Source organism: Podarcis muralis, chromosome 8 (genome assembly GCF_964188315.1).
Source record: "Podarcis muralis chromosome 8, rPodMur119.hap1.1, whole genome shotgun sequence".
Taxonomy (NCBI): domain Eukaryota; kingdom Metazoa; phylum Chordata; class Lepidosauria; order Squamata; family Lacertidae; genus Podarcis; species Podarcis muralis.
The window spans coordinates 80601500-80628720 of record NC_135662.1 but is presented as its reverse complement, the minus strand read 5'-3'; the positions used below and the strand labels follow the sequence as shown (position 1 = coordinate 80628720).

The window sequence follows — 27221 nt, the reverse complement described above, 5'->3', positions numbered from 1 at the left end:
CTTTCGAACTGCTAGGTTGGCAGGCGCTAGGACCGAGCGACGGGAGCGCACCCCGCCGCGGGGATTCGAACCGCCGACCTTTCGATCGGCAAGTCCTAGGCGCTGAGGCTTTTACCCACAGCGCCACCCGCGTCCCTATGCATACTTTTAAATAAACACCCCTTACCACTTTCTGTCTTGCACTAACATTCACAGGTTGCAGTTGGCAAGAGAGGTGGTCAAATGTGTCTTTCATTCAACAAGATTTTAAAAATATATGGCTATAAGCAGTACTCTTTGGGAAACTCCTCTTGGTTTTATGAGGAATTCAGGTTCTTATTTTTTATTGTTGTTTGCTGACAAGTGTATAATTTGAAAATGAAGTTGCACAATTTAAAAATCGTGTAATGCTAAAAAAGATAGGTTCACATGTCCTGTGTTTAAAGAACTTTGCTTCCCTAAGCTTGAGTTACAATGCTTAGTACATTCCTAATTTGGAAATTGCAGTACTATTACTGCACCTCGAATGTTCAGGATAGTTGGGCTATAAATCTAAATAAATCAATAATAAACATGGCTGTCATTTTGGAGAAGGAAAAACAAGCTGTAAAGGAAAGGTCACATTTCAGCCTGCCTCTTGAAAGTTTCTGCCAAATATAAATGCCCTTCTGTGGGCTAAATAGAGCCCTTTAAAATGGTCAGCTTTTTAGCTTGGAATGTGTTACATAAATATAAGGGGAAATGGGGTGTGGGGGATGTCTCTTTTCACTTACTGGGAATACGACATACTGAAACAGAATTCAAGCAAACGGCAATGTAAGAGGCTAGTGTGACGAAAGCAGGACCTGAGAGATCTGGGTTCAAATCCTCACCTGTCTCACCGGAGAAGGGGCATTGTGGGGATAAAATTGGGGGGGGGGAAATACATGTATTCCAACATGAGTTTATTTATTGGCCTTATAGGTAAAGGTAAAGGGACCCCTGACAATTAGGTCCAGCCGTGGCCGACTCTGGGGCTGCGGTGCTCATCTCACTTGATTGGCCGAGGGAGCCGGCGTACAGCTTCCGGGTCATGTGGCCAGCATGACTAAGCCGCTTCTGGCAAACCAGAGCAGCGCACGGAAATGCTGTTTACCTTCCCGTCGGAGTGGTACCTATTTATCTACTTGCACTTTGATGTGCTTTTGAACTGCTAGGTTGGCAGGAGATTAGCCTTATACAGTGGTATAATTTCATCAGCCTCCGTAAGATTCCAAACAAATCACTACATTCACAAACTAGCAAAAGTGAGCCACAACAAAACTTCCATTAAAATTAATGAATCAACGAGTGATTAATTAATCACAATGATTTCCCATTGTCACTGAAAATTGAGTTGTAGTCATAACTCCTAAGCTTTGCTAGATTGTGCCCTAAATAGTTCGTAAATAACCCTGAACAGATACAGCATTGTATCAGGTATCTGAGAGCACTGTATTGTGAACATATGACTACTTCTGAGCTCATGTCCACACTGATGATGTTTTGTCACAGAGCATCTGCAAAACTTGGGATACAATACTTTGCAAAGTTGAATGCATGCAATAAAAATAACTGCAAGATTTTAACCATGCCAGGGAAACAGAGACTAAACATCCTTCTGCTGTCATAAGTTATTTTTATGCACAAGTATTCACATATTCAGTGGATACAATAAAGAATCAGAAACTGTAACATGCAGAACTGCAACACCAACACCACAATATTAGAAAAATAAGCACAAAATAAGGAGTTTTCTGTCTTGATTAACTGGTTACCTAAATTTTATTCTATGGGGTGGGGGAAGAGACAAAGATGACCAAAAATAACTTCCAAATAAGTTGCTTTATTTCCTATTTTACAACTGTGGCCTGATCTCTAACATTAGATTTTATTGGCCTGCTAATGACAACTCTTAGATTTTTTTTATTATGATGTCTTATAGCTTTATATGGGAGAAGCAAGCAGTTTGAGATGACCACATTTGAACTGGTAATCTGATTGATTGCTTTGCATTACAAAGTAAGATGCCTGGGATACACAAACCCCAGGAGATAAAGCATTTGTGGCATTCGGGAACAAGACGTTCCTTGTTATAAATTATTTGTGCCATCATAAAACTCTTTATTTCATCCAGTGTATATGAGGACTATCATCTAACTCGAGCAATAACTTCTTTCTCAAGGTTTGGCCTGTTACAAGGCTAATGACACAACCAGGGCCAAAAAATCCAGCATCCAAAGCTTGATTTGCAATGCCCTGCAATTAATAGCAGCAGACATCCTTCAAATCACAGTGCCAACACAAGAAATTGTTTAGAAAGAAGTGTTTGGTTACAGATGCAGCTAACAATAAACTAAACTTGTTGACTGAGCTGACATGTTCTATTTCAGGAGGGTAATCTGTGCCCTGCCAGCATGAGATTTTGAGAACATGTTTTAATGTACTACAGGCAGCCGCAATTAGCAGATGCTTGCCATTAGTTCTGTATTATTTTCACTGATGATACTTACTTGGCTGTAGGAAGCCAAAGGGTGTGTCTGTACAGGACACATATCACCCAGCTGATCCCTTGATGTTCCCTTCACCTGTCTGTACGGGGGAGAGGAACTCTAGCAAGGCAGGCTCTACTCTTCCCATGTGCCAGAGCGAAATGGCAGTGACATCATCATCATACAATTTCTTTTTGCAAATCCTAGAGATGACCAGAATAGTAATAATTTATTATTTATACCCCACCCATCTGGCTGAGTTTCCCCAGCCACTCTGGGCAGCTTCCAATCAAGTGTTAAAAACAATACAGCATTAAATATTAAAAACTTCCCTAAACAGGGCTGCCTTCAGGTGTCTTTTAAAGAGAAGATAGCTGCTTATTTCCCTCACATCTGAAGGGAGGGTGTTCCACAGGGCGGGTGCCACTACCGAGAAGGCCCTCTGCCTGGTTCCCTGTAACTTGGCTTCTCGCAGTGAGGGAACCGCCAGAAGGCCCTCGGTGCTGGATCTCAGTGTGCGGGCTGAACGATGGGGGTGGAGACGCTCTTTCAGGTATACAGGACCATCTATTATTTTGACAGGCATTTGTGGAGATTATTGGCAGAACTTTCCTCCCTTCCACACATGCCAGATACAGTCCAAGAATCTCTTAGAAGTCATAGGACTTTTAAAATTAGGGCTGCATTTTTATTTGTGAGAAAGTTAGAGTACTTTACCTGGCCCGCAAATAAATAAATACCTGGGTTTTTCTTTATTTTTTTACAGGAAGAAGAAGAGGAGTTTGGATTTGATATTCCGCTTTATCACTACGCTAAGGAGTCTCAAAGCGGCTAACATTCTCCTTTCCCTTCCTCCCCCACAACAAACACTCTGTGAGGTGAGTGGAGCTGAGAGACTTAAAAGAAGTGTGACTAGCCCAAGGTCACCCAGCAGCTGCATGTGGAGGAGCGGGGACGCGAACCCAGTTCACCAGATTACGAGTCTACCGCTCTTAACCACTACACCACACTGGCTCTAGGAAACTAGGTTAAAGTGTTGATAGGCCAGAAAAAAGTTGCACTCCTGTTCTGTGATACCCTAGAGAGGACAAAATTAAGCCTGTCAAACAAAAAACGGTATATAACTTTTCCTTAAAACACAAGAGGAGAAATGTTGCATGTATTCACACATAACAAAGCACTTTAAGTATCTTCCACTTTTTAGCCTATGTTAGCAACGTATACATCTGGGAACAAACTATGCAAGATGTTTTTATCAACATGGGGGGAAGTACAGGAGAGAGAAATCACACATGTGGCATCATGGGTACAGTGTTCTTAACATCAGTCTACAGTGGTACCTCAGGTTAAGTACTTAATTCGTTCTGGAGGTCTGTTCTTAACCTGAAACTGTTCTTAACCTGAAGCACTCCTTTAGCTAATGGGGCCTCCTGCTGCCGCTGTGCCGCCACTGCACGATTTCTATTCTAATCCTGAAGCAAAGTTCTTAACCTGAGGTTATATTTCTGGGTTAGTGGAGTCTGTAACCTGAAGCGTATGTAACCCGAGGTACCACTGTATTCTGTATTGCCTTTGACTGGTTTAGGGCTTCTGACTTCAGTTTTATTAGCCCTGCTTCTGCTCCTGCAACAAAAGCTTGATTAAATTTAGCAAGAAGCATAGAAGGTAGGAAAAAGCTCACCTACAAAAATCCTGTGTCTGGCTACACCATAGTAGAACAGCCAGTTGAAAAGGGCAGCGATTCTGTTTGCACAGCGTCCTCTAGAAAGGTATCTGATTTGGGCAGATAACAGATACAAATAGCGTGCACAATACTTTATAATGGGATTGGGACTCCTTTTAAAATGGGGAGCTTGTCATTTACTCGAAGCACGTTACTTCTTTGTACACCTCCTTGTCAAGCCAACAAACTCTTTCAGCACAAATAGAAGGTGTTGCCAAGCAATGCCTGTTGCTTAGCTCCCTGCACACACACAGAAGTTATGGATTCACAAAGAGGGAGTGCCTGGAGGCACAGGAAATGGGGGAAAGGGACAATAAGGACAATAAAGCGAAGGCCCTAACCCTTAGTTAACCTCTCCCACAAATTGGTGTATGGAAGTGAGAGCTGGACCATAAAGAAGGCTGATCGCCAAAGAAATTGATGCTTTTGAATTATGGTGCTGGAGGAGACTCTTGAGAGTCCCATGGACTGCAAGAAGATCAAACCTATCCATTCTGAAGGAAATCAGCCCTGAGTGCTCACTGGAAGGACAGATCCTGAAGCTGAGGCTCCAATACTTTGGCCACCTCATGAGAAGAGAAGACTCCCTGGAAAAGACCCTTATTTTGGGAAAGATGGAGGGCACAAGGAGAAGGGGACGACAGAGGACAAGATGGTTGGACAGTGTTCTCGAAGCTACCAACATGAGTCTGACCAAACTGCGGAAGGCAGTGGAAGACAGGAGTGCCTGGCGTGCTCTGGTCCATGGGGTCACGAAGAGTCGGAAACGACTAAACAATATCAACAACATGAAAGAGGAATGGAAATACCAAACTGGGTTTCAGTTGCTGTCCATCACCAGCTCCGATTGTGATCCTCAATATGTGAGGCAAATATTGTGTACATAGAAAACAGTGCAACATTTAAAAAACAGAAAAGCAGAGCAACATACAAAGGTTCTTTTCAAATCTGTAATATAACCACAAAGGTTTATGCCGTAACATATTTTTTTAGTCTTTAAATGTGCTGCAAGACTGTCTTCTCACAAACAAAGCACCCCCCCCCCATTACCAGAGCACCCTCAAGCGAGGCTTTTGCACCTTTAAAAGTTGTTCAGGAAAAGGGAATTTCAGGTGCCAATTATTAAAGGTGTAGAGAGGAGCCCAGCCTTCTTTACAACTTCTGAGCGGGGAGAAAAATCTGTTGCACCTTCCAGAAGACTGCGTAGCAAAACAAAAAAAGACAGGAATTCAACCGGTGCAGCATTTTTCATCACATCATCATCTCCCTGTGTTATTTTTTTTTGCCTCTCACGAGAGGTTTAAAAATGCAGGTGAACCGCCCCCCCCAATCATTCCAACTCTGCCAGACCAAAAACACAAAAAGCAAAAAAGAAATGAGATATTTAAACTGGTTTCTTTTGCTGTTTTCAGGATACTCATCCCAAAGATTTAAAACCCTGCAAGGAAAGGAAGCCTCTAGTAACCTTACCCTGCTTTATTTCATATTATTATCTTAATATATGTGTATTTTTTCAAACCAGCAACATCAGCTCGTATTAGTTTGCACACCCTTGCTGTCCCTCCCCTAAATCACTCCAACTCTGCCAGACCAACACAAACAAAAAAAGCAAAAAATAAGTAAAGAGATATTTAAGCTGGTTTCTTTTGCAGTTTCCCAGACACTCATCCCAAACATTTAAAACTTTGCAAGGAAAGGAAGCTTCTAGGGACCCTACCCAGCTTTTTGTTTTGTTTTGTTTTATTATTCTAATCTAATATATGCACATTTTTTTTAAACCAGCAACATCAGCTGGTACTAATTCTGCATCCCCACGCTGCCTCCCCCGCCTTCCTTCTTTCCTACGGCGGCCGGTTTGAGGCAAAAAACCTACCGTAGCGAAGGCGAGGGGTTGCGACAAGATGGCGGCGCCCTTCGAAGTGTGCCATGTCGCCTGCTGCGCCAACCGAGCCGGTCCCGGAGTGGTTTCCTGGGGGAGAGGCGGCCTGGTGGCTTTCGGCTCGTGCCGCTCGGTCGTCCTCTACGACCCGCAGGTGAGGCGGTGGGCTTTCCCCTCGCTCTTGCTCGGCTAGGGTGGTGGTTTTCGAACGCGGGAGGCCCAGTTGGACTACAACTCCCATCATGCTTAGCTTTTAGGGCCGGCGGTCAGGGATGGCGGGAGTTGTAGTCCGACAGCAGCTGAGGCAGCCCAAGTTTGAAACCCTGGAGGCGCAAAAAAATAAAATTAAAATAAAGCCTATATAATAAAGCTACTGAGAAAATCCATAAAAAGTAGCTGTGCCAAACGGAATTGTTGTGGAAATAAATACTGAGGGCGGGGCGGGGGGCAAATGTTGTCCTCGCTCAGGGGCGCTCAGCCGAAAACGGGTGCTAAATAATGATAATGATGATAAATTTATATTTATTCAACCCGCCGAGAAGTTCCATAAAAAGCCACTTTACCAAAATGAATTATTCTGAAAATAAGAACTAATTAAGGTGTGGGGACTCCAAATTTTGTCCTCCCTGAGGGCTCCATATTACCAAAATATTCGCTTCACCTGGATTCAGATTCAGGTGTGAGTCATCAACCCCACCCTGTAATAGAAAGGTGTAACTATTTAACAAATAATGGGTTTCCGCTGGTAAATATTGCCAGTGGTTTCTCTGCTTTGCTAGTGTCAGCCCAGTTGGGGTGCATTCTGACTACAGTTAGTGAATGGTTACATTTTTCTAACATATTTGTGAAATATTTTGCCCTTTTAATGCTGTTACTGAAAGAATGTTGGCAATAGTCTCTTTGAGAGCATCTCTGGATAAATAACCTTTTCTTATCAGAATTCTGCTCAACTCCACCACAAGCTTCCATGACTTAAGATAATTTTGGTTGCGTTTTTTTTTCCCCAGAGAAGAAAAGTAGTTGGTACACTGAATGGACACACTGGAAGAGTTAATTGTGTTCAATGGATTCGCAGAAAAGATGGATGTAAGTATAATTGGAGTAAGAGGCCTATTTCTACTGAGTGTTTTGTTTTTTTTAAGTGCCATTGATATGCACCTGGATCGGTACAGAGTACTGATAATATATTTTTACCTCAAAACTTACAGTCCGTTTTAGATGTATAGGATAGGGTTGTTGGAGTTGGAAACAGGTTTGAAATGCAATCAGTAGATACTATAATTCTAGAGTGGGCAGTATTGCACTTAAACTGAGAAACCTCACAATGACAAACTAATGCTGTGTAAATCAGCCTTTAGAGACCTTTGGATTTGTGTATTCCTACTTGCCCACAGTTCTCTTACTCCCTTTCCAATTTGAGGCAACCAGTAGTTGGGTCATTTTGCCTGAAGTGACAAACTAGGGTTTGTGCTTTCCATGAAAACCATGTTCAGAAACCACAGTGGTTAAAACCATAGTTGGCAGGTTTGGGCTTAAGAAAGGAAGGCAGAGAATTGCTGTGTGCTAAAGAGAGAAGTGGGGAGCATGGAAGCTCAAGGGTCTTTCTTCACATAGCACCGAACCATGGTTTGGCATTGCGTCCGAACCAGCCCAGTGTGAACAGCAACAGAGACTTTGTGCACCTCACCTGTACTTTCCAAGACACAGAAGAGTTGGTTGTTAGAAAGTTGCTGAGGTACATTATAAAAGGGAAAGGATGTCCATTTAATAGTGGTCAGGGGCTATGGTCAGGCTACATGGGAAGTTCCCCAGGACTTCTGGGCCAGCAGTTGCCTCTCTTTTCCACACACCATATATATATACACATGCACAACTTTTACGTGGCTATCAAATGTTTTATATTGTTATTGTTGTAATTAATATGTTTGGGGATGCAGTTAATTTATTTGTGCAATAATACATGGCAATGGGAAGCATGAAGGGGATAAAAGGAAAAGCTGTTGTGCCCTGCCGGCTTGGTTACACAAGTCAGGGTGCAAAGAGCATCAGCATGCTTGGCCCACCAGGCTTGGACCCACCAGGTGGGACATTTGACTCTTCCTGCTCCTCCTTTGAACAGTGGACAACTGTGCCTTATGAACCATAGTTTTTGAAACTCCATTTCAAATGTGACTTGTTTTATGTCATGGAGGATGTGTGAGAAGTGCAAGTCCAATACTTTATTAGATACAAATAGTTACATATTTCTTTGAATCCAGGCCATAGATGTGCATTTTTTGCACTGTTAGTTAGGTTACCTGGGTTATGACTGCTGCTGTTGCAGTGCCCTCTGGTGGGCATGTTCTACATTTGAAATTTATTCCTCCCTGTACTTTTTTCAAGATACAGTACAGTAAAGGGCAAGGAGTCCAGCTGTTGGCTAGCATGGCCAGTGGTGTGTTGTGTGTTATGTTATGTTATGTTTTATGTTATGTGTTATGTTATGTTATGTTTTATGTTATTTTTAATAACTTAAGACCGTGTAGTCCTAGGTGACCAAACAAAGTGAGTACTTTAGTTGGGGGGGGGGGGATTGTCTCTTGAGCATAGAGATATCCCAAGAGAATTTGAAACATGTTCAGGACACAATTCTTTATTTCAAGTTAAAACATCAGCTTAACCTGTGCACCCAGTTTTCAAGTTGAGGAGGAAAGGGACAAAGTATAATGTATGATGGTGTCTAAAGTGAGGCCTCTTTACCATGTTACAGTTCTAGTTCCGTTGTACAGATTGCCATTTGCAAAACAAAAATGTAGCTTAAAAGAGTGCTAAATAGTAGAGCTAAACACTCCTGAAATGAAAGAGGTTCTTTAAAGATTATAGTCTTAAAAACTTGAGGATCACTGTGAAAATGAAAAGTTGTGTGTAATGTAAATGTAGGGAACTGAGAATTTACAATTACATGAGACCTGGCGCTTGATGATAACCACAAATTCAGGTGAATTCCTAGTAAGGTACAGGAGAGTCTGTTTGTGGAGTTGCAAGTGTCCCTACTTTCTCCTCTGTTGGAAAGATGGGACCTAGGAAGAAATTGAAACTATTATTACAGACTTCAGTGTGTGTGTGTGTGTGTGTGTGTGTGTGCTTTTTAAAAAAGTAATCTATTTGCAGATTTTGACCTTTGGGAAGAATTGCCACTGAAAAAAACCAAAAGTCATCTTGAATCAGAATTATTCAACTTTTCCATTGTTCAACCTTTCTCTCCCTCTCCCCTCCTCCCCCTTCACAGCTTATGAAACAGAATTAATTTCTGGAGGGTCTGACAAACTACTTATTCTTTGGGAAACACAAAATGAGAAGGTATGTAGAGCAATTGTGATATGTGAGAATAAAACAATTGTAAGCATGATTCCCCCCCTTAAAAAATAAAACCTAGAACGACTTCTGAATCTTTCCATTCTTTCCACTCTAACTATTGTACTAAGCAATTCTATACTGCAACAAATTCATTGCTAGTAATTTGGATTCAAAATTTAAGAGCATCACAATGAAAGCAAAAGAGATCTGTTCAAGGATCTGCCATTGTACGTCTTGTGTAGTACTTGATGTAATGGGGGGAAATCTATACTAAGACTTCAATACTATATGCACTTCCTAAGCAGTAAGTGCCACTGAGGACAGTGGGACTTGCTTCCAAAGAAACTTGCTTTGGATTGCACTGTAAACAAACCAGAATTCTGTGGCCTGTTTACATTATGCATAATTGAACAAATGTGCTTGTATTATGTTACATTTTCCATGCATGCTGTCTTTTGGAAGACTGGAAGGTATATCAATTCTGGAAGCCCATCCCACTGAAAATCGTATTTAGTTATCTCTCTGGATTCTTAGGTTTTGTCATCCATTGTCTACAGTACACACTTAAATGCTTATATTTGCTAAATTAAGTCCTGCGAACATATGTTTACTAAAATGATACCAGAGATTCCGAGGAAGCTGAATTTTGGAGTCAGTGGCACATTTTGTGCTTAACAAGGAAACTCAGAAATACACTGCCCTAGCAGAGAAGAAATTGTGGTTATTTAGGCATGATACATGCCTAGTAAGGTAAAGGTACCCCTGCCCGTATGGGCCAGTCTTGCCAGACTCTAGGGTTGTGCGCTCATCTCACTCTATAGGCCGGGAGCCAGCACTGTCCGCAGACACTTCTGGGTCATGTGGCCAGCGTGACAAGCTGCATCTGGTGAGCCAGCGCAGCACACGGAACACCGTTTACCTTCCTGCTAGTAAGTGGTCCCTATTTATCTACTTGCACCCGGGGGTGCTTTCGAACTGCTAGGTTGGTAGGCGCTGGGACCGAGCAACGGGAGCGCACCCCGCCGCGGGGATTCGAACCGCCGACCATGCGATTGGCAAGTCCTAGGCGCTGAGGTTTAACCTACAGCGCCACCCGCGTCTCACGTACATGCCTAGTACTCGGCCTTAATGCCACAGCTCTGTTTAACTCAGGGGCCTGGTTCACAAGCCAATTAAACCATAGTTTAAAATAAATTATGGCTTGACATAAACGAGCCACACATGCTGCTTAAAAAGTTTCTGCAGTGCTCTTCCTCTGCTTCTGCCACACTACAGGCAAAACAAGCTGGAGTCTGGCTTGCCCTCTTGTCCAAACAAAGGCTTTAAGGCTGATAGGGCTACTAGGGAGGATTACGGACGAAGATTTGCTGGGCTCACTCATCTCTGTGCTCCTGACTGACTGAGGAAAAACACCAGTGAGCATCTTCGAGCAAAAGGGCTGCAGCAGCAGTGCTCTTTAAATAGTGATTTCTGGATTGGAAGTCAGGCAGTGAGCTGCAGCTGGTGTTTCTTTCCTCATCCTCTGCCCACTTCTGCCAAGGCTGAGGTCTTACATCATCTTGTAAGAAAAGATTTGCTCCCGTCCTGTTTACTGTATCATATTTAATTACACACACTTCGCAAATTCACCAATCCAATTTGCCCTGTCTTTTCAAGTTTTGCACCTGCCACAGACTGGACAATTAGTGCCACCCAGAAATACTTAAGGCTGAGAATTTATATCAGATGTTGCTGGACTATAACTCCCATCAGCCCTAGTAAGTATAGCCAGTGGCCAGGGATGATAGGAGTTGTAGTTCAACAACATCTGAAGATCCAAAGGTTCCCCACTCCTGATTTCTATCATGATATACCAATGCTATGTTTCAGCCCAACACAAATTTGCAATACCTGTGGTGTTCTTTTTCTTTATGATGAGATAATTCCTTCTTCTCTCGAACCTAGTACCTGATATGGCAAAGAAGACATACAGTATTACAATGTTGCTTCATTGTGAATGAGATTTCCTTTGTCACTGTAATTTACCTATATAAAGAAAGAAAGAAAAAATAGCTTTTCATGACAACATAGAATAAGAAACCAGTGATACTACTAGAGGGCTTGAGAGAGTTTCTATCCAGCCATATATCACCATGGATCACCTGTCTGATGCAAGTGACGTTCAGTCTTGGTTCTCTGTAACAGTGAGGGGTGAGGAATAATCAAGGCTGTATCCACATGAGTCTTATTTCTTTGTAGTAGACAACTTTTGATCCACCTGGCAAGGTAAATTCCTTTGCTGAAATGCAGGAATTCTTTGTGAGCAAACAAATTGCTGGGATGCTTCCTTGGAGATCTGAAGGCAGTGAGGTCAAATCTCTTCCACAACCATGAATGTTCTCGTGACAGTAGCTTGAATATGAAATGGCACCCTGAAGTCTTTCTCTTTCCACTATCTTGAGCCGATCTACAGACTGAAGGAGGCAATGTGCTGGCAGTGGACGTAAATACCACATTAATGAGGTACCACCTTGCCTGGAATAGCACCTAGAAGTAGACCAGAATCAGAAATACTATTAGGATGAGGTATAAGCTGTGCCTGCTGTTTTGAGGATATATTCCAGGAAAAACGGCTGGTATGTCCACAATCCCAATGATTTGCAAAGCACTTCATGTACTTAACTGTAAAAGTGTTATTAGCTAGTGAAACAGAAGGCTAAGTGAACTGGTATAGTCAAGTACTAATAGTTTTTAAACTTGAGATTAGACTCTCTTATAAAAAGAAATGCTTAAACTAAATGGAACCTGGAAGACTCCACAGAAAACAAATTGGATTTGCCCTGTGCTATACAGGAGGTGAAATTAAATGACCCTTCTGATAGCATTTGGAATAAAATTATTTTAATCAATATTACCCTTCAGTTGTTTTCTATTCTGCCTGAATGCTTTTCCGTTGTGTTCAATTTAGTTTAAACCTTAATTATTACTATTTTTGTCATATACCAAGCCATTTAAAGTAGATTTAGAAAATGGATGGAAAAACCCAGTGATGTTGCTTTTTGTGAACTTAACAGAGTTCTAATTTTTATCAGAACACAGAACAGCATAGATTACAAATAGAATGTTGTATAAAGTGCATATTTTCTAATGCCCTGGACAAAAACGAGAGCAATGTAATTTGCTTACCAATGTTCTCAACTAAAGCTTTTGTATTTCACTTCCATTACAGTTTTTAGCACTTCCGTAGTTGGACAGTTCTGAAAACTGCACACTTTGCATGGCAGCTTGATTTGGACTTCAAGGTTCTTGTCCTTCCTTTGTGTAATCTTATAATGTTCTGTTTAGCTTGTGAACTGCACTCGTCTTGAAGGCCACTCTGAAGCAGTTTGCTCTTTGGATGCTGTATACATGAGGAATGAGTCTACAGGAGAGTTAAATATACTATTAGCTTCTGCAGCTTCTGACTCTACTGTGAGAATCTGGTCCAAACAAGGAACAGAAGGTAACTTTCTCTGTTGTGCTTTGTAAACAGATTCTTTCAAGAAGTCACATTCATGTAGCAGAGTTTAGTGATATGTATCCATATCTTTAGGAGAATCTGGATTTCTTCCAGTTGGAATACACTGGTTTCGAATAGCCACCAGTTGGCTAGCTAGCAAAAATACATTTTTAAAAAACAGTTTTTGGTGTGTCTATTTTCTTTTGTAAAGCTAGCTGGGAATGTAACTGAAGAGTGATATAAAAACACTTAAAATAGCAGAAAGGTGGCAGTCCAGTGGCTAGTCAAAGTTAGGAAAGTATTCAGGATATGTTAGAACAGAAGTTCTCAATTATAATTTGGCTTGCTGAACAAACACAAATCATGGTCATACTTTCATCAACTTGGAGGACAAATTAATGTGCAAATTCCTGGGGGAATAGGTCTGTTAATGATTATTAGCCATAATAGCTAATAGAAACGATATACCTTTAAGTGCTAGAGATTGAGGATAAGCCATAGGGGATGGCAATTACTTTTGTGCTGTACCTGTGAGCTTCCAAGGCATCTGGGTAGCTGATATTGAAATGGAATCCTGGACCCATGGCCTGAACAAAAAAAAAAAACTCCAGATCCCTCCTGGAGCCCTATTTGTGTACCTCCATACATGAATGCCCCACTTTAGGCATGTCAAGTTAGGAGTCATGGCTGGTATGTGCCTCAGCATCTAGGAGAGAGGCTAGCTTGTATATTCTAAGAGCCTCTTCAAGCATTCAGGACACTCAATACTGAAAACCTGAATAAGGCTCAGACCTCAAGTACTTTCGATATCTGATGTTATCGACATTCATCTGTGTTGGGTAACAATGGAAGAGTGTGCCTTTGGGAGCGAAGTCAAACGATTGGAAAGTTACAGTGCCTGCTGTCGCTGTAAAGACAGATATGGGAGAGACATGTTTTGTTGCAGCTGGGGCAGATGAAGGTGTCCGGTTGTGCTGCTGCAGATGCACCATGGCATTTCTTCCCTCTATGCTCCTTCTAGCAGTCATTCCTCCTCTAGTCACTGCTGTGGGTCCATGACCTGACTGTCTGTCTCCAGGCACTGTAGTCATCTGCAAGGGATTCCCACAAACTATACATCTTGACAAAGAAAGGGCAAAGTCGATAGCTATGTTGTGTTATGCCGAACCTTTACGTCACTTGCCTTGCTACATGCCACAATGCACGAGCCCTTAAAATTGTTTCCTATAATAAGGGAAGTAGAGGAATTTTGTCCCACTGAGATGAGGAACCACCTCTCAATGTGCCAAGGTCAGTGTGAGTTCTTTCATTCTGATCTACTGTAACCTCTCCTTATCAGTTTTTCTACACCTGAGTCAGTTTCTCTGTTGCATTTCTTTATGATGTATAATCCTTTAGGTTAATCTTGGGTGAGTTTTAATTCTTTGTAGCTGTAATTAGTAGCTTATCTCTTTGGTTCTACATTGGCTGTCTGTCATGTTGACTGCTGGTGTGCAAAACTATTCTCTCTCTCTCTCTCCCTCTCAGTTAAATGTCTTCAGACACTGCTATTTGGAAATGGATTTGTTATGGATGTTTCTTTGTCCTTCTTGCCAGACAGCAACAGTAAGTGTCTCTGTGAAACTGTTTAATCATTTAAAGGGATGCTTAACTGGTGTCTTAAGCATTTTAGTCAATGTAGTTGATGGATGGCAGCAAATTTCAAAGACTGACTCAAACATTTTGTTTTTGGGCTCCTAATATCTGCTCCTGTGAGTTCCCATTTTCACACCCACCCACACCAGTGTGACTTGACACTAATTTGATTTCAGTCCTGCTTTCTTTGCCATGTTGCTCAATATGTTTAGAGGAAATGTTTTTTTTCTTGTGTGCACCACATTTATTGGTAAATGTATCAAAGTAGATAGTGAATGGTACTTTTCCACTTTCAGCTTTCTATTCAATGTTTTGAGAATAAATGCAAGCAAAAATTGCATAGTCGGTCATCTGAGCTGTGATTCTATCCCTAAACGCTGAATATTCTCCCTCCGTTGGTCTTCACCTTCCTCCTTTCTCTCTGTTGTCTCCCATGTGTTGAATGTTAGGTTGCAAGTGCCTTGGGACAGGCCCCTGCCTTTTTGGTTATTACTCTGCTAAAGCACCATGCACATTAATGGTGGTATGGTAACAAAACAATTTATTGCTTGGTGTGTCTTTAAATGATGGCATCTCAGTGATGCAGGTGTTTTAGGTTTGTGCACACCCCTTCCTTACCTTGTCACTGATGGGTGGAAGGATGGAACTGAGAGGAGGGATATCTGCTCCAGATGTTGTGTGTTTTATTGGAAAATTGTACCTCCTTTATGGTTGCAACCAAGTATCCCCATGTTTGCTGCAAATGGATTGTGGTGCAGGGTCTGGGAGACAGCCCATTCAAATAAATTCAGCTCAGCTGGATGCTTGTGATTGTATCCACCATGCCTGATGCCAAAATCAATACTGACTTTTGGGATTATCAGACTTGTCAGAATGATGCGCTTTAAAGTTCCCTTTGACCCCAGTCTTTAGTAGCGAATGTCTGCTTCTAAGTTCTATTGTATTTTTAAGTCAATATCTATACATTATCCTTTTTGAGAAAATACCTATTAACTCTTTGCAGATGAGCAGGCAATTGCTGAAGTGGAAGTGAATATGTTCGGAAGTTATTGGTATTGTGTCAGGATCAATTAGGAGTTGCCATTCACCTGTTGTATTAAAGTACCTTTTAGTACTGGGATTATGTGGGTTGCATGCATATAAAACAGTGATTCTGTTCATAGGAGTTGGATTTCCAAAACACCAGAATGATGCATAGACAAGGCTCAGCATGTGTTTCATGGTGCTGTTTATGGAGATCCAGAAAGCCATCCTCTGCCCTAGGGTAAATAGATACATTAGGGCAGGAGCATAATATAGGAAGGCAGAAAATTTTGTAATTTGACTTTTAGCAGAGTGGAGAGCAGCATAATTCCTTCTTTTTGAGATTTGTGAAATTATAACTACTGCAGCACTGGATATTCTACAGATTATGAGGTTTTTTAATAGTCCTGGAACTGTGTAACACACCCTTAGAAGTACCGTATTTTTCGCTCTATAAGACTCACCAGACCACAAGACGCACCTAGTTTTTGGAGGAGGAAAACAAGAAAAAAAATATTCTGAATCTCAGGAGCCAGAAAAGCAAGAAGGATCGCTGCACAGTGAAAGCAAGAATCCCTCTTGCTGTTCTGGCTTCTGGGATAGCTGCGCAGCCTGCATTCGCTCCATAAGACGCACACACATTTCCCCTTACTTTTTAGGAGGGAAAAAGTGAGTCTTATAGAGCAAAAAATATGGTAAGTCCCAGAGCATTCAAGGTGCGCTGGCTTCCTGGTGCTTTGGCATAGGATTGCAGCCTTAGGCTCCTTCTCTCCCTCCTTCCCTCTTTCTCACTCTCTTCTTCCTTTAGTAAATGTGGTGTACTCCCTTGTGTCCATTTTATTTTTCTGTTTAAAATAATAATAATGAAACAGCAGATTTCGACTGACTGCTTTGCCATTTCAGTACCGGTACTGGCTTGCGGTGGGGATGACTGCAAAATTCATTTATATGTGCAGCAGGATGGACAGGTAACTATTACTTCTGTCTCCTATCCCATGAATAGTATGAATTTTTTTGGGTGTTTTGTTGTGACTGTGATTTTGTGGGGAGAAAATGAAGGCAGGAAAAATGAAGTTGAATACGTGGGAGAAGTGTTTACAAATATTGCTGTGGTGTGTCTTTATATTGAATTTTCAAAATGACTTTTAATTTGTTTATATCCCATTCTATTCGGAGGATTTTGAGCTTAGACAAATAATGTGTTTTGGGTTTAGTTGTGTTACTTCCAGTTCACATTTGATGTTAATTGACATCTGTGCTAGCATTCATCATAGACAGGTTGTGTGTGTGGAATTGTTCAGCATGCCTGCCAACTCATGGTGACCGATGTGCCTATTTATTCCAATTAGTTATATACCACCCTTCATTTAATTTGGCTTCAGTGTGGTTTACAGAATTTAAAATATTAAAATGCCTTCAAAAATACTTATAAATGCCAAACAGTGCAACCCTATACACATTTACTCAGAAGTAAGTCCCAATTTGTTCAATAAAGTTTAAAGGTAAAGGTACCCCTGACTGTTGGGTCCAGTCGCAAACTACTCTGGGGTTGGGGTGCTCATCTCGCTCTATAGGCCGAGGGAGCCAGCGTTTGTCTACAGATGGCTTCCGGGTCATGTGGCCAGCATGACTAAGCTGCTTCTGGTGAACCAGAGCAGTGCACGGAAACGCCGTTTACCTTCCCGCCGGAGCGGTACCTATTTATCTACTTGCACTTTGACGTGCTTTCAAACTGCTAGGTGGGGAGGAGCTGGGACCGAGCAATGGGAGCTCCCCATCATGGGGATTTGAACTGCCGACCTTCTGATTGGCAAGTCCTAGGCTCAGTGGTTTAGACCACAGCGCCACCCGCATCCCTTCTCAATAAAGTTTACTTCCAGGTAAATGAGTATAAGACAGCAAGCTTTAAAAGCCTGCGGGTTTGCCTGGCACCTGAAAGAACGCAACCTTGCTGGGGAATGGCATCCTACAAGCTCAAAATGGTCCTCATTTTGTTTGTCTCCTGCTTCATCTTAAATGAAGAGGGAACAGAGAGAAAACCCTCAGCTAACTATCTGAGAAGGTACTCCTTCAGGTCTCCATATCACATTGAATCAAATTTGGATTGGAGAGGCTGCCATTGGAGCTATCTCAAATAAGCTCTGCCTGTCAGAATCTGGGCCGCTACATTCTGTACCAGCTGAAGCTTCTGAATAATCTTCAAATTAAGCCCGATGTATAATGCATTACAGTAATCCATTCGAGAGAGGTTACCAGGGCATGGCTGACTCTGACCTCGCCGGTGAACCAGCTGAGGCTGCCAAAAGGCACCCTGTGCTGTTTGAGCTCATGGCAACAAAGCTGAATCCAGGAGAACCCTCAGGCTGTAATGCAGAGCATTAAAATTCAGATATTTTTGCTACATAACGATACTGGTTTGTTTCAGTTTCAGAAGACTTTGCTGCTCCATGGCCATGAAGACTGGATAAGAGGGATTGAATGGGCAGTTTGCGGTAGGTAGGGCATGCAGCAAGGCATTTTTAATAATCTAATGCGCCATATAGAGCAAGATTACTGGGAAAAGCCAAGCATCTGAGATGGTTTTAATCTCCCTTTCATATATGCAAGCATAGTATTTGAGACCCAGCAAGACAGTAGGATGGCAGAACTTGATAATGAGAGTGCTGTAATTTTTAACACTATAGTTAGATGTTTATTTTTATAATTCCGCTGGCATGAATTTTCTTCTCCACATTTTGAAGGCGACCTTGCTAATAGGGAAAGATAATTTCAGAGGATTCGACTATATAATGTAATAGGCAAGTGTTCCATTTTGGATAATGAAGTAAGAGAATGGTTCTTTCAGTCTGGAGTAGCCGGCTTCCTAGAGTTCAGCCTTTGTATAATGCATTAAAGAGGGACAAGTGTGTCTTCCAATGCAGGTGCTTGGCCTAGAAGGATCAAGGCCTCAACACTTGCATCTTAAAAATGATAACTGAGGTTCTAGGGCAGGGGTCAGCAAATTACGGCCCGTGGGCTGGATACGGCCTAAGGGGGTCATTAAATCGCCCGCTCGGTCAGTCCCCGCAAGGAGCTAAACCGGCGTTCTGCGCTGGTTGCTCCGCGTAAGCACTGACTTCTGGGACGCAGCCACGGCTTCCTATTGGCTGCAGGAAATTCCTGCAGCCAATCGGAAGCCACAGACGCCTCCCCCCCACCCCCCCGCCAGGGCTCCGAAAGCCAGCGGGGAAAGAGCGGCGGGCTTGTACGCATGCTCCCATGCTCGGCCGATCCGGCCCGCCAGTGGAAAAGTTTGCTGACCTCTGTTCTAGAGAAACTGGATTCTATGCCCACTTCTACATTCTTCGGTTTTTCTGCTCCTCCGTGGAATCTCAGCATATATGTAACCTTGCCCATAACTTACAGCTTTGCTCTGTGTAGCACATGTTAGAAATAGAGAATCTTAGAAGATACTGAATCTTTCCCCCCCGCCCCGAGAAACCACGTAGCACTATCTTTCCACAAACAGATGATTTTGCCAAACTATTCCATCCTAGATTCAGGTATGTATTCCAACCTACAGAGCTTTCCTTAGATTATGTGAGGCATTTCTTCAGTATTGTAGCTAATATCACAGTGTGATGTTCATCCTTCTCCACACTGAATGGTGCTGACATGCGCTACAGCAAAGTATTTATTTTGGTATTCGTTAGCAACCTGCTCATGGCAATACTGATTTCCCTGGGCAATGACCTTCCCATCTTTAAAATCTTCCTGCTTTTCATTTAATTTTGCAAAAGACGGAGATCTCTTCTTGGCAAGCTGTTCCCAGGATTGTCTGATAAGGATCTGGAAGATGCATGCAACTTCATTGCTTGTGGAAGCCCAAGATGAGGAAACCATAAGGCTGAAGGAGAACATTTTCACCGTGAAAAATGACAATGGTGAGTCTCTACTTTATGAATAGCTGTTGCTTTTTCTGAGGCAGTATGCAATTGTTGTCAGTAGGGTTAAATGAAAGTGTAGAACCTGAGGTTTGCCATTCTTTTTATTTTTATTTTATGTTTTATTTTGACAAAATAAGAATAAATAAGAATAAAAATGTGCACCCCACCCACAAGACCATTCCATTGTCAATATCCAATCTCCCAAAATTTCAACACCTCTTGCGATAGTTTGACCCCTTTCCATTTTAACAGTGCAAATTCTACAAATACCTTCCATATCTCCTCAAAATCATTTCTCCTGCATATTCCCCGTCTTACCTTAATAGCACATGTTAATTTATCATTAATAGCTATATCCCACATCTCTTTATATTCATCTTGCTCCTTCCTCTTCCTTTTTAAAAAATACATACTTTATTGGTTTTAAAAACTGTGTAACATAAGTATTCAACAGAAAACAAAAAGAAAAATAAACACATATTCATTCCATAGTTGGTGCTTGTTGTATGTAACAATTTTAGTTGGATTCAACATGACCTCCGGTCTCCCCATTTTGGTTCCCAGATTACATTTTTTATCTGCGCACTAAACTTTGTCTCCTCTAGGTTGTTTCAGTTGCATTAGTTTTGTAAGATTATTCTATTACATGCAGAAAGTCAATCCAGACCTGCCAACAGATTTATATTTGTGCAATGTTCTTTTAAATAAACTCTGTATACATCTACTTCCTAGCTATAATAAGTCGTGCAGCTGTCAATAAATCTGTGAGCAAGTCCTTCATAGCCTGCGAACCTTCCACCCCCTCGTAAATTGATAATAATGCTACCTCTTTTGGTCAGCTTTAACCCAGGGATTTCTGTTATCTCCTTAAACACCCCTTGCCAAATTTCTTTTACATATTTACACCTCCACCACATGTGGACATAAGTCCTGGTTTGCCATTCTTGAGTTTCAGATTCTCCTTTCCTGAGAATAATTCACTGAACTCATGCTGCATGACTATACTAGCAAAAGGGCCAAGAGAGATGTGGCATTTCTGTGTGCTTTGTTTCAGCTAACCTCATAAACTTCAGCCCACTCCTGTTACATCATCCATTCCTATTCCTGGGCAGGGATTTAACCTTTCCTACTGCATGGCCAAGTCAGCAGCAGAGTACAGAAATTGTACAGAGAAATATATTGAATCAGCTCAGTCTAGTGAGACATATTTGTGAATGGAAATGAGTTTGTTTGCACATATCTCCAATATCAATAGGGTGCTACATTTTGTGTATGTTTGAGAGGCGTACCTGCATTCAGAACCCAGGATTTGCAGATGTGATGCTGTACCACCCTATCTGCCTTTCCCAAACAAACTTCTGAAGGTGCTCAGTGACATGTGAGGTCTTACTTAGGCTTTCACATTTTGTTGTGGCATCAATTTGTTGTGCCAACTATCCACACCATGGCTGGGTGCTTCTTGACAGTTTGATAGCATAACTTTATAAAGGTAAAGGTAAAGGAACCCCTGACCATTAGGTCCAGTTGCAGACGACTCTGAGGTTGAGGTGCTCATCTTGCTTTATTGGCCAAGGGAGCTTCCAGGTCATGTGGCCAGCATGACTAAGCCGCTTCTGGGGAACCAGAGCAGCGCACGGAAATGCCGTTTACCTTCCCGCCGGAGCGGTACCTATTTATCTACTTGCACTTTTGATGTGCTTTCGAACTGCTAGGTTGGCAGGAGCAGGGACCGAGCAACGGGAGCTCACCCCGTCGCAGGGATTTGAACCACCAACCTTCTGATCGGCAAGCCCTAGGCTCTGTGGTTTAACCCACAGCACCACCCGCGTCTCTATAGCATAACTCCATACTGTCCTTGCTTTTCCATGCAAAACTGTAGTTTGTTTGCTATACTTCTAAACCATCCTTCCTCCCGTGAGATCTCAGGGTGGTGTGCAGATGACACACACAATGCACACAAAGTAACATTCTGTTTGAAACAGCTGAAACCATTGGAAAGCAGCTAAAAGAGACAAATAAGATAAGGTTTGAGAAGAACCTCCCCTGCAGTATGCAAGACTCACATCAATGACAGGAACGGAAATGTGGGGGTATTTGGTCCAGGTTTTGTTATTTGCATCTAACTGATTTCAGGGAATGTAGTGGAGTTACTTTGTGAATTTACCTTATGGGGATGTTAGCTGGTTCTTTTATGATGTCCTTGGTTCTTTTATAGATATAAGCTTTGAAGATTTTTAATATCTTTTTTGCTCTGTGGTAGGTTCAGATGCATCTTTTGCTGTTACGCTGGACTCTGTGTTAGCTGGACATGAAAACTGGGTATATGCTGTTCATTGGCAGCCTTCCTTTCCCAAAGGTAAGAAGTATGTGAGCCGCAAATTGGGGGACAGCTAGACAAGGCGAAGAACATTGGATTGCTATGGGTAATGGAACACCCATAATGACTTCTCCCATACCTTACCTGTGTGTTGTGCATTTTCCCATCCCAGTGTGGCAGCTAGTGATGTGGAGCAGAGGCTGGGAATTGCAGGAAATGCTATTGATTCTGCCTGTAGCTCATTAACTTTTTCCTATAGTCCTGATTCTGTGTGGGTATGGATTTTGGTTATTCTGTACTGTCTGTCCTTAGGGTTGCTCCAGCCCTAACACTGCCAGTTGCTGAATCATTGCAATAGTTACAGTGACCACCAGCCTTTTCAGACCAAGGAGCCACTAACACCGACAAGGGGGCTCCTTTTTTTCTTTGCCTTTTAAAGTATGCATTTGTCTTTCTCTCTTTCCCTTTTCTTCTATTTGTCTTTCTCTCTTTCCCTTTTCTTCTATTGAAAATGGCAACATTCAGTGACATTTAGAATCACAAATGCTGATTCTTTTGGGAAATCGCCATTGCTTTGCCAGTGCAGCCTGCCTTAAGGTTCATCTCAACCTATGATTTACCACTTAATGTGTCACGAGTCGCCAGTTAACGACCAATGATTCACAAAGTGCTCCATTTCCAAATAGTGACTACACTTGGCACTTCTGGGTGTAATGTTTTCTCTTGTGATTGGAACTGAATTTGTGCAATTTGAAATGTATGGACCCAGAACCATCTGCAGACATTCCCTTTTAAAGCAGGTGCGGTAGACAATTACTACGGCACCTAGTATCCAATGTACAATACTTTTGTCTCTGCACCCTTCTTAAAGGTAAAGGTACCCCTGCCCATACGGGCCAGTCTTGACAGACTCTAGGGTTGTGCGCCCATCTCACTCAAGAGGCCGGGGGCCAGCGCTGTCCGGAGATACTTCCGGGTCACGTGGCCAGCGTGACATCGCTGCTCTGGCGAGCCAGAGCCGCACACGGAAACGCCGTTTACCTTCCCGCTAGTAAGCGGTCCCTATTTATCTACTTGCACCCGGGGGTGCTTTCGAACTGCTAGGTTGGCAGGCGCTGGGACCGAACAACGGGAGCGCACCCCGCCGCGGGGATTCGAACCACCGACCTTTCGATCGGCAAGCCCTAGGCGCTGAGGCTTTTACCCACAGCGCCACCCGCGTCCCTACTTAGAATACTGTAAATTGCAACTACACATTTCTCTCCTCTTCAGCCCAACACAGTTTGTTCTGCAGCATGCCTTTGTAGAATTATCTTACCTTTGCTATCCCGAATACAATATGTGAGACGCAAAAAAGCATGCTAGCATCTTCCACTAAGGTAAATTTTCTCCTTGCACTGTAGATGGCAGGATGGAACAGCCAATGAGGTTGTTGTCTGCTTCAATGGACAAAACTGTGATCCTCTGGGCTCCAGATGATGAATCTGGGGTGTGGTTGGAACAGGTAGGCATGTTTTATACGTTTTCCTTTCTTGCTTTCCCTGCCCACCCCCCCCCCCACGGCTTTAGAAATTAAGTAAAGGGAATATGAGGTCATATCCAAGCGGAAAGTATTGTAATTGTAGCAGGCTGTTCCTTCAGTGGAAGAGTAAACAAGCAACATTTTGCTGTATTTACAACCACAAAAACTGATTCTTAAAAGCAGTAAAGACTTTTGTGTGCATATGAGGGAAAGGAGGAGACTGTGCTTGCAGCAAAGAGGCCACACACATTTGAAACCCGTCCATCCTGTCTGCCTACACATGGATTTGAACTAAAACTTAAGTACTTGCCTTATGCTGGAAACTTGGTGTTTTTCTTTTTAATAAACCTTTGGCATCTCTGATGGCACAACCAGATGTTCCCAGCTTCTAGTACCCTACACCAGTACATGGAGGTTCAATTTAGCTGTTACGGATAATAAATACTGATTTTTATGAATTTGTCTAAAAAAAGAATTTAAGCCAGCTAAGCCAATAAGCATTCTTTCACCTTGGAATGTTTTATTTTTATTGCAGACTGCCTGTGAACTTGGCAAATAAACATATCAAACCATTTTTAAAATTAGGATATATTGGTGATAAATATGGGGGGGGGGGGTTGAATCTATTTTTCTGTGTTGTTTGTACATATAACAGGTGTGTGCCTAGACCCTGAACTAATGGCTTCTTAATTTTGTAAGATCAATAGCACATCAATGCTGCTGTAACTGCGTTCTTTTAGCTTCTCTTTTGGGTGTAATTCTAAACTGTAGATGAAATTTTGTTATTTTGTTTAGGATTAAGTCTTTAGCCATCAATGAGCAGATTGACTGGTGGCTGGCTCATGTATTTTGTGTTCAATTTTTCAAAAAAGGTCCGAGTAGGAGAAGTGGGTGGAAATACTCTGGGGTTTTTTGACTGTCACTTCAGCCCAGATGGCTCAATGATTCTTGCTCATGCTTTCCACGGAGCGCTGCATCTTTGGAAACAGACTTCAGCAAACAAGGCAAGAGAATTTATTTATGTTGCTAGAGAGGAAAATGTTCACGGACTGTTGTTGTATAGCAAGCCATGGCTTTGTGCTCAAAAGATACACTAGATTGGATATCTATTCTGAACACCTCAATCTAAAGCATTGATCTTCTTAATTTTCTTTTTTCTCCCTACCACAATTAGTAGCAAACAAGATTAAATCTGATGGGATCACTGGGGTGTGCCTTTTGGGCTCTGTGGGTAGTAAACATCATATATATATATTCATATTCATATATATATATATATATATATATATATATATATATATGCTTTCGTAGATTTTCACGGGTACAGGAATGCAGGTTTTGGTGTCCTCGGGTATCTTCCCGTGTAAAAGTTGGGGTGTCTAGGCGACGTTTCGACGAGGTCTCACTCGTCATCTTCAGGCTGGTGCTTTCGGCTTCTTGTTACTGGAACAGAGCAGGATCTCAGTGTTTGAGTTCCTATAAATACTGTAGAGGAGGTATGGTGTATAGCATCCAGTGTTCTGGGCAGAGAGGAAGTTCCCAGGCTAGTGTGCCTTTTCTTCTTTTGTTCCTTAATTGCTTGAGGGATATCTTGAGTGATTTCTTGAGTGATATCCTGAGTACCACTTAGGTGGGTCATTAGGTGTGGATTAGTTGCTAAAGCCTTTGTGTCTTGACCTCTTGAACTTTGTGAAGAGTTTTTCTGAGAAGATGGGTGTACTACATTTAGTTGTGCTCTGGCTTGGCTTCGTGTATAGGGGCGAGCTGTGGTTTTGTGGCCTGTGCCAGCCAGATCTATGTAGGGATTGCAGGGGGGTGCAGCATCCGGAGGTGCCACCATGGTTTGGCTACTGGATGGTGTCTGTAATTTATCTGTGGAGAGGGTCTGGGTTTGGGTCTGGTGTGGTTGATTGGTGATGGCGTTCTGTGTGCCTCTGGATCTGGTGTCAGTTTTTGTGGGGAGGGTTCTGTGTGCCTCTGGATCTGGTGTCAGTTTTTGTGGGGAGGGCAGAACACAAGAATGCCGTCAAAAAAGAAGAAAAAACTTCCTCTCTCTTCCAACACATGAAAGAAACAGGACACGAAATTAATTTTGCAGATTCCAAATTGCTCTCTAACATGGAACATCACCACAAGAGAATAATCATGGAAGCCATCGAGATAGAGAAACACCCTCACAACATGAACAAGCGTGACGACACATCCCGCTTGCCAGACATCTGGAAATTAGCCCTCCCCACAAAAACTGACACCAGATCCAGAGGCACACAGAACGCCATCACCAATCAACCACACCAGACCCAAACCCAGACCCTCTCCACAGATAAATTACAGACACCATCCAGTAGCCAAACCATGGTGGCACCTCCGGATGCTGCACCCCCCCTGCAATCCCTACATAGATCTGGCTGGCACAGGCCACAAAACCACAGCTCGCCCCTATACACGAAGCCAAGCCAGAGCACAACTAAATGTAGTACACCCATCTTCTCAGAAAAACTCTTCACAAAGTTCAAGAGGTCAAGACACAAAGGCTTTAGCAACTAATCCACACCTAATGACCCACCTAAGTGGTACTCAGGATATCACTCAAGAAATCACTCAAGATATCCCTCAAGCAATTAAGGAACAAAAGAAGAAAAGGCACACTAGCCTGGGAACTTCCTCTCTGCCCAGAACACTGGATGCTATACACCATACCTCCTCTACAGTATTTATAGGAACTCAAACACTGAGATCCTGCTCTGTTCCAGTAACAAGAAGCCGAAAGCACCAGCCTGAAGATGACGAGTGAGACCTCGTCGAAACGTCGCCTAGACACCCCAACTTTTACACGGGAAGATACCCGAGGACACCAAAACCTGCATATATATATATATATATATATGTGTGTGTGTGTGTGTGAGAGAGAGAGAGAGAGAGAGAGAGAGAGAGAGAGAGAGAGGGTGGGGGGGGGAGAGAGATTGCTTTGTGCTGAGTCAGTCCATCTGGCCCACTCTGGTCTACCCCACAGCAGTATCTTTCCAAGATTTGTGAGACGAGACAAACCTTTCCCAGCCTTTTAACTGTAGATGACAGGACTGAACCTGAGACCTTTTGCTTGCGAAATGCGCATGCCATTTCCAGGCTAGCTCTTAGTAGGTATGAGGGGGGCGGGTAAAATGCTATTGAAAGAGAGGATCACGTTGCCTTCAATATACATAGCATTTTTAAATGTATAAAAACACGGCCCTTTATTGTAACCAGCGAGGTATGCATATGACCATGACCTCATTTTATGTGGCTTGAATCCCATCAAAGTTCCTTGGTTCCTGTTTGTTTCCTCCTTATTTTTCCTGGCTTTTAAAAGCCCCCCCCCCCCCTTATGTAGCATCAGAACAATTGGAAGGGGCAATATTTTATTGGATAAAAATAATTTGATGAGGGGTGTGTGTGTGTGTTATTATTCCCCACCCCCTGCCACTGTTTTTACAGCTCGGACTTCTGCTGTGTGTTTGTGAATAGCATGCTAAACTTCAAAAGGAATGCCCTTTTCTTGCTTTCTCAGAACAGTAGCTATATTGGTCTATTGTAAATATAATAATCCTTTGTATACTCATTTTAGAGTCACCCCGTGTAACCTAGTGGGGTTTGCTTTTGAGTAGACCTAACATTGGGTATTCTAATTTGAGATGGTCATTGTGAAAATTGAGGCAGGGCAGTTTTTCTTCTGGATTAGTTAGACATTTGGCTGTGTCCATTATTGGTCCCCAAGGAAATGTGGTTCCCAACCTTGTAATACTTTACTCTCATCCTTCATCGGACTATCAGCTGCCGTTAGCAGATCTGCTGACACCCCCCGCCCCCTAATGCTAATGCTTTTCTTTTTAGCTGGGTGCTTCATTTATAGTGAG

The 27221-nt window shown here is 42.4% G+C and overlaps 1 protein-coding gene across 6 annotated transcripts in view; it reads left to right on the top strand.

Annotated features, from left to right (window-relative positions):
- Positions 1-6084: 6084 nt before the first annotated feature.
- The window catches only part of ELP2 (elongator acetyltransferase complex subunit 2), a 53833-nt gene continuing 32696 nt past the window's right edge, over positions 6085-27221 (top strand). For 5 of the 6 annotated variants that reach the window (XM_028737978.2, XM_077933380.1, XM_077933379.1 and 2 more), the window contains exons 1-11: positions 6086-6245; positions 7099-7177; positions 9360-9430; positions 12752-12908; positions 14433-14510; positions 16467-16531; positions 17989-18055; positions 19343-19486; positions 21750-21845; positions 23210-23310; positions 24201-24332. In XM_028737978.2, coding sequence (XP_028593811.2) covers positions 6114-6245; positions 7099-7177; positions 9360-9430; positions 12752-12908; positions 14433-14510; positions 16467-16531; positions 17989-18055; positions 19343-19486; positions 21750-21845; positions 23210-23310; positions 24201-24332 — 1122 coding nt within the window. In that variant the 5' untranslated portion in view covers positions 6086-6113. Of the gene's footprint in view, positions 6246-7098; positions 7178-9359; positions 9431-12751; positions 12909-14432; positions 14511-16466; positions 16532-17988; positions 18056-19342; positions 19487-21749; positions 21846-23209; positions 23311-24200; positions 24333-27221 lie in introns of all 6 variants that reach the window. The other variant, XM_077933382.1, reaches the window with a different exon arrangement.